Below are 15,644 nucleotides of genomic sequence, written 5' to 3' on the forward strand. Positions count from 1 at the left end.
TGTTTCCATACCATGTGCAAGAAGCTGGTAACTCCCCTTTCTGGAGGCTTGAGATGTGTAGGATCCAAATGGCAGTTAGACTGCAAGTTCGTATCCATTGCTGGTGTTCACTGTGCCAAGATCCTGCCCTCCCATCCAGTGCTCATTCACCTAAGCAGAGAGCTAATGATCTGTCAGTAGTAAAATGAGCTCTTCTGTCTAGGTGTTGTGCTTGGGAAATTGCCTTTTAGAGATAATTTTCATAATTCTCTTACCTCCACATTACAGTGACAAAGCTGGGGCCCAGATGAGGTCAGAAGGCCCAGCTGTTGGGAGGCATTGCAAGTTTGCCCTAACCCCAGTCACCAAGGGACCAAATAACCATCTTTGAATTCCAGTGTGAGTCTGGCCAGCCAGACCCAGCCCTGCCCTGCCCTGTTCATTTGGATCTTCCCTAACTGAGCTGCTTGGAACCCCTCCCACCCTAATCTCAAGAGTTTTTCTTAATCTTAGAAGGCAACAGAACAAGTCCTGCTGCTTCCACTCATCATGTATCAAGAAACTAAACATTCTGTCCTACATGGGTAGATTTCTTTGTTGGAATTCCAGTTCTCATTAGACCAGGTGAGGAGAAAACAATCCTTTATGGAAAATAAAAATCTGAATTTTAATGTTAAATTTTCTCAACTTTGTCCAGGAAGATGACACAGTGGGTTTATTTAGTTCTTTACCGTGAATTGAGCTGTAACACCTTTCAAAGCTGCACTTCCCTAATCGTCTCCCAGCCCTGCACATGTAATAGTTCATGTCAGGAATCTAAGATGCATTCCTTTCAGAGTCTGCTGTGGATATGCTTTGATGGAGTGAGAAGAAGGAATTGGTTTTATGGGAAGAAATGATTTCTTAGTATCCCAACAATGTAAATATAAAGGTAATTTGATAAGATGTTTGCTCAAGTTGCTATTGGATTAAGAAACTTTTCTGTTTGCTTTACAGTGATCTGATTGCATAGCAGTGTATTGAGATGAATTGAGGACATAGTTCGGAGTCATTTTTGAATTTTATCCCCAGCTCCACCTCTTAATGGCAGTGTGACCTCAGGCAATTTACTTAACCCTCTCGAAGGACCTCATTTTTATCAGCTATAAAATTGGGTTATTAATATCTAGCTCATTCTGAATGAAATTGGATAATGTTTCCAAGTGCCTAGTCCATTATCTAGACTGTAATAAATGCCCCATAAATGATAACTATCTAATTACATCTGTGCTGCACAATCTTAAAAATACTGAATGGATTCATCTTCAAATAACGTAATTTTTACTATCATATGTATCGTATTTAAATTCCTTTCCTAAGAGCCAATGCAAAATTTTCAATTATTTTTCCTAAAGTTGTGACTCTATAGAAATAACCACTGAAATATGTTATATTTTTGAGATGGAGCAAAGCAAATATTTGATTCTACAGTGTTTTCCTTGGAGAGCGAGTGTGTATGTCCTCAGTCTGTGAGATTGAAAAGTCCTGCCCAGACCAGTAAACATTGGAATTGTTTATTTAGGGAAGCTGGGGGTAAGGAAGGGGCTGTATCAGTTATAAAATGAAATCAAAGCCATTTCATGTTTCTGATCCACAGATGGCTTGTATAGAAGGGTTCCCACAGCTCACTCCCTCCTCACCCCTGTCACCTTGCAAATCTGGTCTTGAGGTTTCAGGACCACGAGGTTATGACCCAATGTAGTTAAGAGCAATCTGGACTCAGACCCCTGGGTTCAGTTCTCTTCTCTGCCACTTACAAGCTGTGACCTCGGGCAACTCACTTTACCTCTCCAAGTCTTGATTTCCTCATTTTCCATAAGAATAATGAATAATAATAATAATAATAATGCTATGACCTCAAGGGATTGTTAGGAATAATCCTAGAGAGAATTCAGCATAAGATGCTCGGCAGACCTCCTGATTGTTCTGAAGCGTGACAATGGTGCTGCAGCAGTTATTTATTTATTTATTTATTTATTTATTTATTTATTTATTTATTTTGACAGGCAGAGTGGACAGTGAGAGAGAGAGAGACAGAGAGAAAGGTCTTCCTTTACCGTTGGTTCACCCTCCAATGGCTGCTGCTGCCAGCGCGCTGCGACCGGTGCACCGCGCTGATCCGAAGGCAGGAGCCAGGTACTTCTCCTGGTCTCCCATGGGGTGCAGGGCCCAAGGACTTGGGCCATCCTCCACTGCACTCCCGGGCCACAGCAGAGAATTGGCCTGGAAGAGGGGCAACCGGGACGGGATCCGGCGCCCCAACCGGGACTAGAACCCGGTGTGCCAGCACCGCTAAGTGGAGGATTAGCCTGTTGAGTTACGGCGCCGGCCTACTGCAGTAGTTATAGTCACAGAACTAAGCTCTGATTCTTTTCCCCAAAAAACTTAACAATCCTCAAACTAAAATCAAACCCTAAGTTTGCCATCCAAGTATGGTAGAGTTACCCATAGGTTTACAGAATTCAACAGCAGCAAAGAACTAGTGGGTCAGGCCTTGTCTAGCCCACCCATTTCCTCCCTCTCCCCCAATCTCCCTACTCTGCAGAAGGGGAATTGAGACCAGGGAAGAACAAAGGACATGGGTTTAGGATCTCTACCACTTAGCAGGTGAGCCAGAAGTCAAACCTACATGTTCTGTTGGTTGGGTTTTCTTTCCAGGTACCATATGCTTCCTTAATACATGTGAGCTATTCATAAGCTCTTTGTGACTTACATATATCATTCACCCTCAAAGACATGCCAAAAGCGTTTTTGAAAATATGAAATGCTATTAAGGGAATTCAATTCATCTTTCAAAGGAAAGCAATGATTGTGCTCCAGGTGGCTGTCACTGATGTTTTATTAGGTGCTAAGTGCTGCTCCCTTTTGTTCTGTTCTGCCAATCTACAGCCCCTATTTCCCAGTATTTATGCTGCATCCGCATCTTACTGTGACCTGGGCAGGCAGAAAGGCCCCTGGTTCTCAGGCTGTGGGTTTCATTGCTAGGATACCAGGATGACTGTAATAGATGGTGTTGTACCAAAGGGCCCGAATGTGATTTCAGCTAAGGCCAATCTTTTACTCAGCATCAGACTCTCTGCAAGACTGCCAGGTGCTCAGCCTATGGGCTTCCTTTGTTGTAGAGGGGGCTTCCTCTGCCTCCAGTTGTACTTTTTCCCCAAAAATCCTGATCTCTGGTTGCTTTGTCTTTTCTCTTATAGCTTCTGGTCACCCACACTGCTTCTTCTGCCACCTTGAACTTGGCTCTGACCGGGAAGTGCCTTCCAGATTTGCAAATCATGTGAATGTCGAATTCAGCATGCCCACAACTTCTGCCTCCAAAACGGCTGTAAGATCCATCTCTGTAGAAGACAAGACTGACGTCAGGAAGTGGGTCAATTATTCCGCACACTACAGCTACAAGGTAGCCTCAGGAGGCATCTGCCTGATGCTTCCAAGTCCATTTGTTCACTCCATTACCCTCCTCCTCTTACTGTTTCTAGCAATGCTTTGCCATGGTGCAAGGCATTCCCTTACTGCCTTCAAGGAAAATTCACGCAACTGTGGATAAGTCTGCTCTGATTTCAATGAATAATCTCCTTCCTGAGAAAGAGAAAGGTTGAGAAAGGATGAAGAGGCTGAATAAAGAGGAGAATATAATGTCTCTGTTACCTTGAACAACAAAAAGAGCAGTGGAATAAAGGGTTATTCACTTGTAATATAGTTTATGTTGCAGTGTCGTGAACTTGGAAGTGGAGGAAATGTCAGGCAGGTGCCAACTCAAAGCATATATTCCAGCTTTAGGAGTTGATGAAGTGGATATGAACAGAGAACACATATGACCTGGGCCCTAGGCTACAAAAGGACAAAACTAAAAGCCAAAAGATCTCCAATAGTGAGAGGATCAGGGTTGTGGAAGGAGTAATCAAAGCTGGTTTTCTGATATTCATAGTGATACTCTCTTGAAGAGTTAAAAATTCAATTCAAGAAGACTTAATGCTAAGTAGTACAAAAAGCTATTGAATAAGAAATTTTCAAAGTGGTTTAATAATTTTATACTCATAACAATGTCCTTAAATTAATTGTTCCTCTAAACATTTCCTTAGCTGTGTGGGTGAAACATTCAACTACCAAAAAGAACAAACACTCCATCTTGTGGCCAGAAATAAAATAGCACTTCCCCAAACGTGATTATATTCTGTCCTGTACACACCCTCCTAAGTTAGACATCAGCAATATACAAAGCGGTGCTGCAAAGAGCAATTTTTTTTTATTTGACAGGTAGAGTTATAGACAGTGAGAGAGAGGCAGAGAGAAAGGTCTTCCTTCCGTTGGTTCACTCCCCCAGTGGCCACTACAGCCCACGCTGCGCCGATCCGCAGCCAGGAGCCAGGCGCCTCCTCCCAGTCTCCCATGTGGGTGCAGGGACCCAAGTACCTGGGCCATCCTCCACTGCCCTCCCAGGCCACTGCAGAGAGCTGGACTGGAAGTGGAGCAACCAGGACAGAACCCGGCACCCCAACCGGCACTAGAACCCAGGTTGCCGGCACTGCAGGCGGAGGATTAGCCTAGTGAGCCACAGCGCCGGCCTGCAAAGAGCAATTATTAAATTCCAGAATTCAAAGTATTCCCTGCCTCACTTATCAATGGCTTCAGTTGAAGATTGTTATTTTCAAGGGAAGATTTTAATTTTCAAGGGAAGATAATAATTTTAACTGAAAAGTGATCCCTGTTAAATCTAAGAGTGGAAAAAGAGAGGGAGGAGATGTACAATTTGGAACATGCTCAATCGGACTGGACGCAAATGGTGGAGTTAGAAATGTGCCAGGGGATTCCAACACAATTCCATCAAGATGGCATGTACCAATGCCATCGCACTAGTCCAAGTGATCAATTTCAGCTCACAATTGATAGCTCTGATAGGTCTAAGAGTCAAAGAGATCACACAAACAAGACAAGTATCTGCTAATACTAACTGATAGAATCAAAAAGGGAGAGAAAGATCCAACATGGGAAGTGGGATACACAGCAGACTCATAGGATGGCAGATGTCCTAAACAACACTCTGGCCTCAGAATCAGCCCTCAAGGCATTCAGATCTGGCTGAAGAGCCCATGAGAGTATAGCAGGCATGGAAAGCCAAGATATCATGGAAAAAAAAAAAAAGACCTAAATGAATGATCTCTGTGAGTGAGATCCCAGTGGAAAGAACGGGGCCATCAAAGAAGGAGGTACCCTTCTCCGAAGGGAGGAGAGAACCTCCACTTTGACTATGACCCTATCGGAATAAGATCAAAGTCAGCGAACTCTAAAGGCTTCCATAGCCCTGGCAACTCATGACTAGAGCCTAGGGAGATTACTGACGCCATGAACAGGAGTGTCAAATTGTTAAGTCAGCAACAGGAGTCACTGTGTACTTACACCCCATGTGGGATCTGTCCCTAATGTGTCATCTAAAGCCAAGTGATGCTATGACTGGTACTGAAACAGTATTTTTATACTTTGCGTTTCTGTGTGGGCACAGACTGATGAGGTCTTTGCTAATTATATACTGAAGTGATCTTCTGTATATAAAGAGAATTGGAAATGAAAAAAAAAAACCTGGTGTTAAAATGGAAATGGCATAGAAAATTAATTAATTTGAAAAAAAAATTATGTAGGATCTCTGTCTTTAATGTGCTGTACATTGCTATTTAATGCTATAATTAGTAATCCAATGGTAGTTTTTTCACTTGATGTTGCTATATGGGCAAAATGTTGAAATCTTTACCTAATATATACTAAACTGATCTTCTGTATACAAAGAGAATTGAAAATGAATCTTTACATGAATGGAAGGGGAAAGGGAGCGGGAAAGGGGAGGGTTGCGGGCGGGAGGGAAGCTATGGGAGGGGGGAAGCCATTGTAACCCATAAGCTATACTTTGGAAATTTATATTCATTAAATAAAAGTTTAAAAAAAAATAAAAAAAAATAAAAATAAAAAAAAGGGAAGATTAATATAATAAATCTCTTTATGGCTATAGTATTTTACAGAAAGTATCATAGAATTGTAAACAATATGTAACAATTTGGAGGCTTTGTAAAGAGGTAAAGTATCTGAGGAGTGAGACTAGTCTGATACAAAAGAATTCATTCATTTGGTAAGCCTTTGTCAATTACCTACTATATTCCTACATTATTGGATGGAATAGTGGACAAGATCCTGCCCGAGGCCTCTGGAGTCTTGATGCAGTGAGCTGGACAGATGTACAGGGTACCATGGGGATAATCACAGTGGAAAGCCTCTAAGTCTACTCAGTGAGTCAAGAATAACTTCACAGAAGAGGTGACCTTTGAGCGTCCATGCAAGGCAAAGCATAAGATTTTTTCCAGGTGGGCCAAGGAGGAGAGAAAATTCTGAGTGGAATGAAGAGTGTGTGCAAAGAGAAAGTCATAATCTCTTCAGGGCCAGTAGCTCCAGTGTGTCTAACGCCCTAAACTTTAGCAGAATTAGAAAGAATCTCAAAGAACCTACTGTGATATTCCCATTCAGTTTATTTGTTTGCATGCATTTCTCTTCTTCCTAGTATTCATCTCCAACTTCTCTTCTTGGCAGGTGGAAATTGAACAGAAAAAGAGTTTGAAGCCGGACTTTGAAGGAGATGAATCGGAAAATCCCAAGGAGTGTGGGGTTCAATGAGAAAGCCCTACAGCAAGGAACCCTGACCCAAGTGTCACGATAGGGTGTGTTCCTGAATAGCTGAAATTTAAGTCAGTACCTGCTGTGGCCACACCATTCTAGGTGCAGGGTATGAGCCCTTGCTGTCTGCAGTTAACGTGCGTTTTATCAGGAGACCCTGGGGTAGTTGCTTAGAAGAGGCTCACTGACACTGTCACACCTGGAGCACGTGGTCCACCTGGCTTTGGGAGCTTATTGTGTAATTAAGTCTCCTTATCTCCTCTCAGCTTGTCTTGCAGCACTGGTATGTGGTTTGTTGAGACTGTTAGAGTCAGGACCTGCCACATCGGTGTGGGCACGATCTCCTTCTCATGTTCTCTGTCACTCGTGAGCTCCTGGAGAAGGCAGTCCTGAGAAGTGCATTACGAATCCACCTCTGTCACTCCCTCCAGAAAAGGTGCAAAACACATTTCCCTCCTGGGTCTGCTGGACCTTTGGTAGGCATCGCCATTTTTCCCATGTGAACACCGTGCAACAGGGGTCTTACACTATTCCTTCCTGGTCCTCTATTGTTTAGATTGAAACACTTCTTTTCATCTTTCTAACATTTCTGTCATGGGATTTGCTATCCCAAGTCACAATAAACAATGGGAAAAAGGCACCATAGGATACTTTTTTAGTCTGTGATTAACCCAAATTTTACAAAAAGGGTGGCTATTGAAAGTAAAATTGAGCTTATTTTTCTTCATTCTGGAGAAAAGGGACATTAAATGTAAGATTATATTCACTTAAGGAGACAGCTTCAATCTCTGTGAATTCCAAATACAGGCCACTTCTGATTCTTGAAACACATGGCTATATATTTATTATACCTCAGGGGCATTTAGGTCTTTTTATACCTCATAGCCAGAAGACAGTTTCACGTCTCTTTAATTCAAAATTAACCGGAAAGTTAAGCTGAAAATATAATTTTTTAAAAAGCTGCTTAAAAATAATGAGCTTTCCCCCCAGATTCAGATTTTGATATTCTCAGTATTATAATAGATCAAAAAGGCAAAAGACTGTAGGGTAGAGATTGGGAAAAGCCATATTTTCCTAATGTTGGGAACATTAAATCCTGATTCCAGGAATCAGTCTTTTCCTGCATCTGTTCCTGCTCAGCTTCCTATTTGTACTTTGATATTTTCTCTCATGATGAATGGAGTAAGAGGACAGAAAACATCCTTTATCACAATTGTAGAAGATACAGAAGTATCTCCAGTTTCTGGCCAACAGATTCAAGATTGATTTATTCAGTGAAATACATTGAATTCTAACTATGTACTGACACTAGGCTAGAAATCACAATGTTTTGAAATATCTGGACATAGAACTGAAACTAAAGGATGAGATTGAGTAGGTATTAATGGAAAACCCTCTAAGTACAGAGTGGAGTGTGCATATTTGTGTGCCTCTGTGTGTGTGTGTGTGTGTAAGAGTATTAGTGGTTTCACAGCAGTTCATTTAGAAATGTTTTCTTAGGGAAATGGGTGTTCAGTTTTTCTATCAGGAATATATTGAGGCTATTGACAAAGCTGATATATTCAACCTGTGTTAATATTTGTCCAGGGAGCCCTACATGCGCTGTTGATTAGCCCACATCTGGATACAGGATTGGGTTCCATTACTGGTGCCACATCTTTAAAGAGAGATATTAATAAATTGTATCTGCAGGCGGGTGACCAGGGTTGTGACAGGTCTAATTATATAAGGCACAGGGGAGTAGGGTCCTTGCAGAACAGAAGGTATAGCTGCGAAGGGAATGCATAGAGGAGGAAATGTGTTCATAGCTGCCTCAGAATTTCTGTTGAGCTATAAAAAGGAAGAGGAATTAGACTTATTCTCTGTAACTTCAAAGGGCAACAGCAGGAACAAAGAGGAACTTTACAGATGACAAATGATTGCTGCAATATAAGAAAGAACTTTCTAATAAAAGTTACTCTAAAGAGGAATGGACTGAAGTAGTAGAATTTCCTGTTGTTGCAAATGCCAAATGTTTAAAATAACGGCCTGTCGCAGGTGCTATGAAAGGGACTCCTATTTGGGATAAATGACTACCAAAATCCCTTCTGAAAACAAGTTTAGTCTCAGTACTGATGTAATAGGGCTCTCTAACTCCAGTTGTCTTTCCCTTGATGTTTTCACGCTCTTTGAAATATAATGGTGTCCCCTCTAGAGGTCTTTGTCAGGGGATTCTAAGCATACCCCTTCTCCTACTGACCTAAAGGCACTTGAGGTTTCTCCCGGAACAGGCTGGAGCCTTGGAAAGGTGAGTGAAGATCATTCCACCACCTTCCTCACTCCCCTGGCTTACCTCAAGGCCCTGCCTCACTGAGCGGCAGCACTGTGTGTTGCTTGTTGGACCCTTCTTTCCTTGGTTAATTCTTACTGTCTTTGTGCTTTCACCTGGACTCTTAAGTCTTTTTTTTTTTTTTAAACCAAGTTGGGAAAATTACTTCTATGCCGTCTACATTCAGCAAGCAAATTATTTTTAAAACCTACTACCCTTGAGTTCATCTAAGTTACCTCTGTTGTTTTTAGGACATTGACTCTGGGTAGCATTTAGGGGCTTGGGGAATATAATCCAGGTTGAACATCCCTAACTGGAAAATCTGAAATCCAAAATGTTGCAAAATCTGAGACTTTTGAGGATTTGCCATTAAAACCCAAATGAAAAATTCTGTTGCATGCACAAAATGATTTAAAATATTATATAAAATTACCTCCAGGTCATATATAAAAGATGTATATCAAACATAAATGAATTTTGTGTTTAGACTTGGGTCTCATCCCTAAGATATTTCATTATGTATATACCAGTAGTGCAAAAGGCAAAACTGTTTGCGATCGGAAACACTTTTGGTCTCCAGAATTTAAAATAAGAGTTACTCAATCTGTACTATACATTTTAGAGCTATTACTTTACTATTAACCTACATACAAAATACAGCTGGACAAATTACCTTCATGATAAGATTATTTGATAAAATCATTTAATGTATCCATTCTACATTTGTCACCCTGGACTTTTATTTCTTCTCTTTGTAGTTGCCAATAATCCTTTTCTTTTATCCATAATATGAATATATTAAAGGTGAATTTATTTTACCAATGCATAGTATTCCTATCAGAACATAAATTAGACATCACTAATGATGTCTTGCTTTCATTTGAGTCCAGGACTTCCTTTTTTGACTTTACCATAACAAAGGATAAGAAATGTACTCATCACAGTAAGTGAAACAACAGAATGCACAGTACTTTGTGGGGGACCATTAAATCCCCTTTGCCTGCTCTTATATGCAGAAATAGTTATTCTTTATTGAAAGTTTGTATTCTCATATTAAACATTGAAGAGGTTCTTTCTCTCTTTTTTTTTTTCTATTTGGTTTCCCTCCCCATTTTCTACCTTCCTGTGTAACTAACAAGGTTCATAATCTTTGAAAACTTTTTCTTTTTCATTTAAAATGCTTCTTGTTTGAAATGAGACTAATTTCAATTGGAATCCAGTAGTTGGGAACAGGAGTTTATTTCCCTAGAAACCATATTCCTGAGTAATGTGTTGCATGAAGAAGGCAAAGCATGTTATCTTATTCTTTGTGTCTCCAATACTTAGCACAAAGCTTAGAATATGATAGGATTCAACCACTTTAAATCCTTGCTGATAGCACAGATATTCCTGAAGTAAGGGTAAATTATTAGATGTCCAGGAAATGTTTGCTGGAAGAATACTGACCCTGAGACTCTAAGACTACTTAAACTGTGCTTATCATCAAATGCTCATATCAAGGCACATAAGCATGCCTTTAGTTCCTACAGAACCTAAACAGTTTTGCTTTCCTCTTATTCTTGTCTCCAGTCAACTTTCAGCACATAAGCACTCAATGTGCTGCTGATTTTGAGCTACAGTGCACCTTACATTGAAACGCATATTTGTGCCCCAAAGCACAGAATGGCATAGATGCCATCCACAGTGAAGATTATTGATTCACTTTTGTTCCTGTAAGTAAAACATCTGTGATCCCGAGCCTTGTCCATTTCAATAGCCAGAGGGAGAAGAAAACATTTGATAAAGTGCATAGCCAGGCTTGGTGTGTTAGGTCTTTTTATCCCCTGACATTAGCCACTGACCAATGTTGCTGTGTATTTATTTTGTCACCATAGAGAGTTGGAGGTCTGAGATAGTGAGGCCAGAACTCATCCAGATGAAGTCTTGGTTTCTGAGCTGATTTATATTTCATAATAAGTTTAGTGATGAGAAGGCAGAGAGAACTGAAAAAACAATTTTTAAAAACTGTTTATTTGAGAGGCAAAGAGACAGATAGATAGAGCTCCTGTTTGTGGTTGACTCCACAGATAGATGCTATGGATGGGGCTGAGCCACACCAAAGCTCAGTCCAGTCTCCCAAATGGATGGTAGTCACCCAACTATTTGAGCCATCACCCACTTCCTCCCAGGGTGCACGTTAGCAAGACGGTAGAAACAGGAGTGGATCCAGGTATTGAACCTAAACACCAGTGTGGGACGTGAGCATCTTAACCACTGGCTAAAAGCTCACCCCTCTGAAGTTTTTTTCTTCAAAGCCTTGGGAATATTAAGTCGGTGTGAGTAGGAAGCACTGCCGTTCAGTCTACTTTTAGATTCTTCCAGCTAGGAGTGGCAACTTTAACTTCTAAGAATCATGATTATGGGTTAATATACAGCATACCCACAATTTAAGGCATGCAATTTAACAAATTCAAATGAAACTAAAAAAATTAAATCCACACATACAAAAATCTAGTGAACCAATCACTTCTAACACTTTGCTACCAAGTCTCATGTAAATTGTGACAACTCTTTATATAAAATTACTCAAGGCATCTGTTTTTAAAGATTATTTTCTAAACATTACCAATGTCTAAGTGCCAGTTCCCTACAAATCATCATTCTTAATTATGCTTTCTATAAATGAGTCTGGCTTGGGATATTCTGACTCATATCTATCCATTTAAGGAATTAAAAGTGAAGGAGATAGATAAGGTAACCATCAATGTTAACAGGCATATGATTGTAATATTTTCCCATGTGTTAGCTAAAGCAAGAGTGGAATTTTTCCATTTCTTCTAGTATTCCTTAGCAAACGCAAATCTGCCTGAGAAAGCCTAGTCCTTTGTCTTGAGAATTGGAAAAAAAAAAAAAAAGTATGTTAACCTGCAACCCAAGCCTTTAAAGACAGAAAGTATTCATAGTGTGCTCAGTAGTAACTGGAGAGAGGCAAGAAATAACTGGGCGCATAAAGAGCTATAAAAGAACAGCATAAAAAACAGAATTTCAGTATGAAAAAGTAAAGTGCAGAGAGATGACAAATAAGACATTGGCCACCAAGCCTCAAAATACTCACACTACATGCCATCTCTTAAATTTGGAAATAATAAGCTCTAGGAAAAAATAAGATTGCATAGCATGGAGAAACAGTTAATTCAGTTCAACAAGTATTTATCCAGTCAAGGTGCTGTGTTTGTAGCGTCGTCTTTCCCTAAGAAGGAGCAAAGGCCAAACACAGGTATGTTGTGTCATAATGGGAAATTGGCATTTCTGTGGATTTTTAAAGGAAACAGGCATGGACACAATCAAACAACAGCCATATCAAATGACTTGCTTTTTCCCAGTTGAGCTTCAGTTTCCTAAGACCCAACAACAACAGCAACAACAAGGGCTGGATTAACTGCTCAGATCCTTCCCAGCTCTAGTTTTGTGGGTTATTTAACAAAATAACATTGGTGCCACTTTGAAGAACCAAGAAATTTACATTTTGAAGGTTGGGAAAATCAACTGCTTTATTTTTCCCTTTGCACGGCTCTATCCTTTACCATCTGCCCAGGTGACAGAAACAGAGGAACCTGCAATCCTGTATACTGCAGTTGTTTTCAAAACACCAATGAGAATGGAGGCTCCGAGAGGGTAGGGTAGAGCAGTTCAATTACTGCTTTGCAAGTTCAGTGACAGAACAGCAGTGTGAGTGTGAAGAGGAACAACTAGGCCTCCCAGACTGATGTGAAGATGTTGGTGCTACTTACAGCACAAGTAAGTCTGATCCTCCAGTGTAGTGAGGATGTTAGGATATAAGCTGTTAGATTTCTAGGTATGTCCTTTGATTTAAAACAAGACTGTAGAAATTGAGAAAGAAGAAACACTCAGTGAACATTCTGGGACTATGTACTATTTGTAAATTATGGCAATGCCAGATGAGAGAAAGGGACAGGGTACGCCCCCTCCATGTTAGTAACATAAAAATGTAGTTTAAATTTTTATAAAAACAAGTACAAGCTACAAATCACCATGTCTTTTGTGATATGTTTGAATGGGATTTTAGTTTCATTTCAGGTTGTGGTGTTAGGCATAATGGATCCCTCCCAACTGGTCAGAGTAAGGAATTCCAGCAACATCTTCCCATTCACTCCTGTGTTCTACCCCAGCTCATACCCTCAGTTCTGGTTGTCAACATCTTCTACCCTCACTGTGATGGAAGCTCTAGGCACCATTGCTCACCTCTTATGCTTATCCTACAGGAACAGTTCTGGGAGCACAGATGTACGGTCACATCCCAACAGCAGCATGGTGGGTTTAAAGGTTTTTAAATAGGGGTAAGAGACAGAAAGTACATGCATTCTCTGACATAAGCCAGCAGTCATTTCCCCTTTGTGTCCACATGCCAAAGGAACCTGGGAAAAACTATCGTATTCAAGAGAGGAATCAGAGTCAGTATTTTCACCAGGGAGTGACAGAGGAGCACTCCATTTTTGTAATGTCCTTAATGAATTTCAATGTGTCAAGATCTAATGACAGATTCAGCTGATCCAAGTCATAGTCTTCTTCCTCCATCTTCATTCATTGTAACTTCTTGCACTATTGTGGTTAATTGTATATAAAAACCAGTTTACTTTTTTTTTTTTTTTAGAAAAATATGTGCCTATGTAATAGTCTACACACTGGCTGTCTCTGTAGAGGTGAGGTTTTATTTTCATTGTTCTGCCAATTGTAATCTGTAAAACCTTTTTTGGAGCTATGAAAATGAACTATTAATAAAAAATGTAAACAATGTCTCTTGCAAGTTTTAATGAGGTCAGGCATAATGAAGAGTAATGTTCATTAATAAGGCTCATCAACTAATTAACATGGTTAGTGATCATAAACTGACAAGTTAACAAGTGACCAGTTAATTATCCTAGTTTATTATGTGTTGAATCAGTTCAATAAATTTCATTCCTACTTTGTGCTTAATTCTATGAAACAAATGAAAATATAGTCTTTAGGGTGACATTGCTTTAGAGCTTGCATCCAACCTGAGGTTGGACTCAATCTAGTAATACCATGAAACTATTTTGGAATCTTGCCAGTAAAGCATTATTCCATAAAGACTAATCCATCAACAATGGACTGGGTATTTTTGGACTATGGGAAAGATTAAAGGCAAGAAGAACAATTGAAAGGCTTTTTTGGAGTAAACAAGGAAAAAACAGATATTTGTGTTTTCTTGATTTCAAATCTACCAGGGACTTTTTGTTTGTTTGTTCGTTTGTTCGCTTGAGAAGCAGAGACGAGAGTGAGCTCCTATCCTCTGGTTCACTGCCCACACCTGCAATGGCTGGGGCTGGGCCAGGCTGAAGCTGAGAGTTGGAAATTCAGTCTAGTTCTCCCAAGTGGGTACCTGGGACACAATTAGGTGAACCATCACCTGCTGCCTCCCAGCGTGCACGTGAGCAGGAAGCTGAAAGTAGGAGCAGGGCCTGGACTTGAACCAGATACACAGATATGGGACTCAGGCATCCCAAATGGCATCTTCACTACTAGGCAAAATACCCACCAGGTCCAGAGTAGCTGGTTTTATCGCAATATATGAGGGGGTCTTTTAAAAAGTCATTGAAAAAATATATTATGAAACAACAATGCATGAGTTTCAACAATTTTTTGCACCAAAATGAGCTTATATTTTAGTTTTTTTTTTTTTTTTTTTAATTTCAGAGCCTTAGACAAACAAAGAAAAAGGGAGTACTTCTATTCACTGGTTCACTCACCAAATGCCTGCAACAGCCAAACCTGGGCCAGTCTGGGTCTCCCAGGTGGGTAGCCAAAACCCAAGTACTTGCTGTTACCTGTTGCTTCCAAGAGTATGCACTATCAAGTAGCTGGAATCTGCATTGGAGACAGAACTCAACCCAGTTATTCTGCAGGGTCTTAACCACTAGGCCAAACACCCACCCCATGAATTTATCTTTTAATTCACTTTTCCATGAGCTTTTTAAGCCCTCTTATACATGCATCTGTGTGAGAAAATTCAGACCAGTTCAGTAGCATCCTGCTGTTAAGCGGTCTCTGTCTTGAATATAATATACAATTTTATAACCTAGTTAGTACAGAGTTTGTGTTAACAGCCAAATAAGAGTATAGCCTTCTCTTACTTTGAGAAGAGACTATTCTACTCCTGCCATTATTCTTCCATCCTTCTCTTTCCAGAGTTCCTTTGAACAAGCTGGAGATCTAAGTAAGTGTCTAGGATCTACATTGTCAAAAAGTTTTAGCCTTCCATGATTTTTTTTTTTTTTACTATCATAGAATAATTACTCAGGTAACATTTAAAGACAGGCACGAGGCCAGTGTTCTGGAGTAGCTGGTTAAGCTACAGCCTGGGAGACCAGTATGCCATACTGGAGTGCCAGTTCAAGTCTCAGCTGCTGCACTTCTGATCCAGATCCCTGCTAATGCACCTGAGAAGACAGTGGAAGATGGGCCCCTGCCAACCAGGTGGGAAACCTAGATGGAGTTAATGGCTCCTGGCTTCAGCCTGGCCCAGCCCCAGCTGTTGCAGCCATTTGGGGAGTGAAGCAGCAGCTGGAAGATCTTTCTCTCCCTGTTCTCCCTCTCTCTCTCCCTCTTTCTCCCTGCCTTTCAAATAAATAAATCTTTT

General features: G+C 40.4%; 1 protein-coding gene across 4 annotated transcripts in view; it reads left to right on the top strand.

Annotated features, from left to right (window-relative positions):
• The window catches only part of STON2 (stonin 2), a 189,593-nt gene extending 174,820 nt beyond the window's left edge, over nt 1-14,773 (top strand). For 2 of the 4 annotated variants that reach the window (XM_062181225.1, XM_062181224.1), the window contains exons 7-8: nt 3,219-3,421; nt 6,595-13,838. In XM_062181225.1, coding sequence (XP_062037209.1) covers nt 3,219-3,421; nt 6,595-6,678 — 287 coding nt within the window. In that variant the 3' untranslated portion in view covers nt 6,679-13,838. Of the gene's footprint in view, nt 1-3,218; nt 3,422-6,594; nt 13,839-14,701 lie in introns of those variants that run through there. The other 2 variants (XR_009864798.1, XM_062181226.1) reach the window with 2 other exon arrangements.
• Nucleotides 14,774-15,644: the final 871 nt, after the last annotated feature.

The sequence above is a fragment of the Lepus europaeus genome, chromosome 22 (assembly GCF_033115175.1).
Source record: "Lepus europaeus isolate LE1 chromosome 22, mLepTim1.pri, whole genome shotgun sequence".
NCBI lineage: Eukaryota > Metazoa > Chordata > Mammalia > Lagomorpha > Leporidae > Lepus > Lepus europaeus.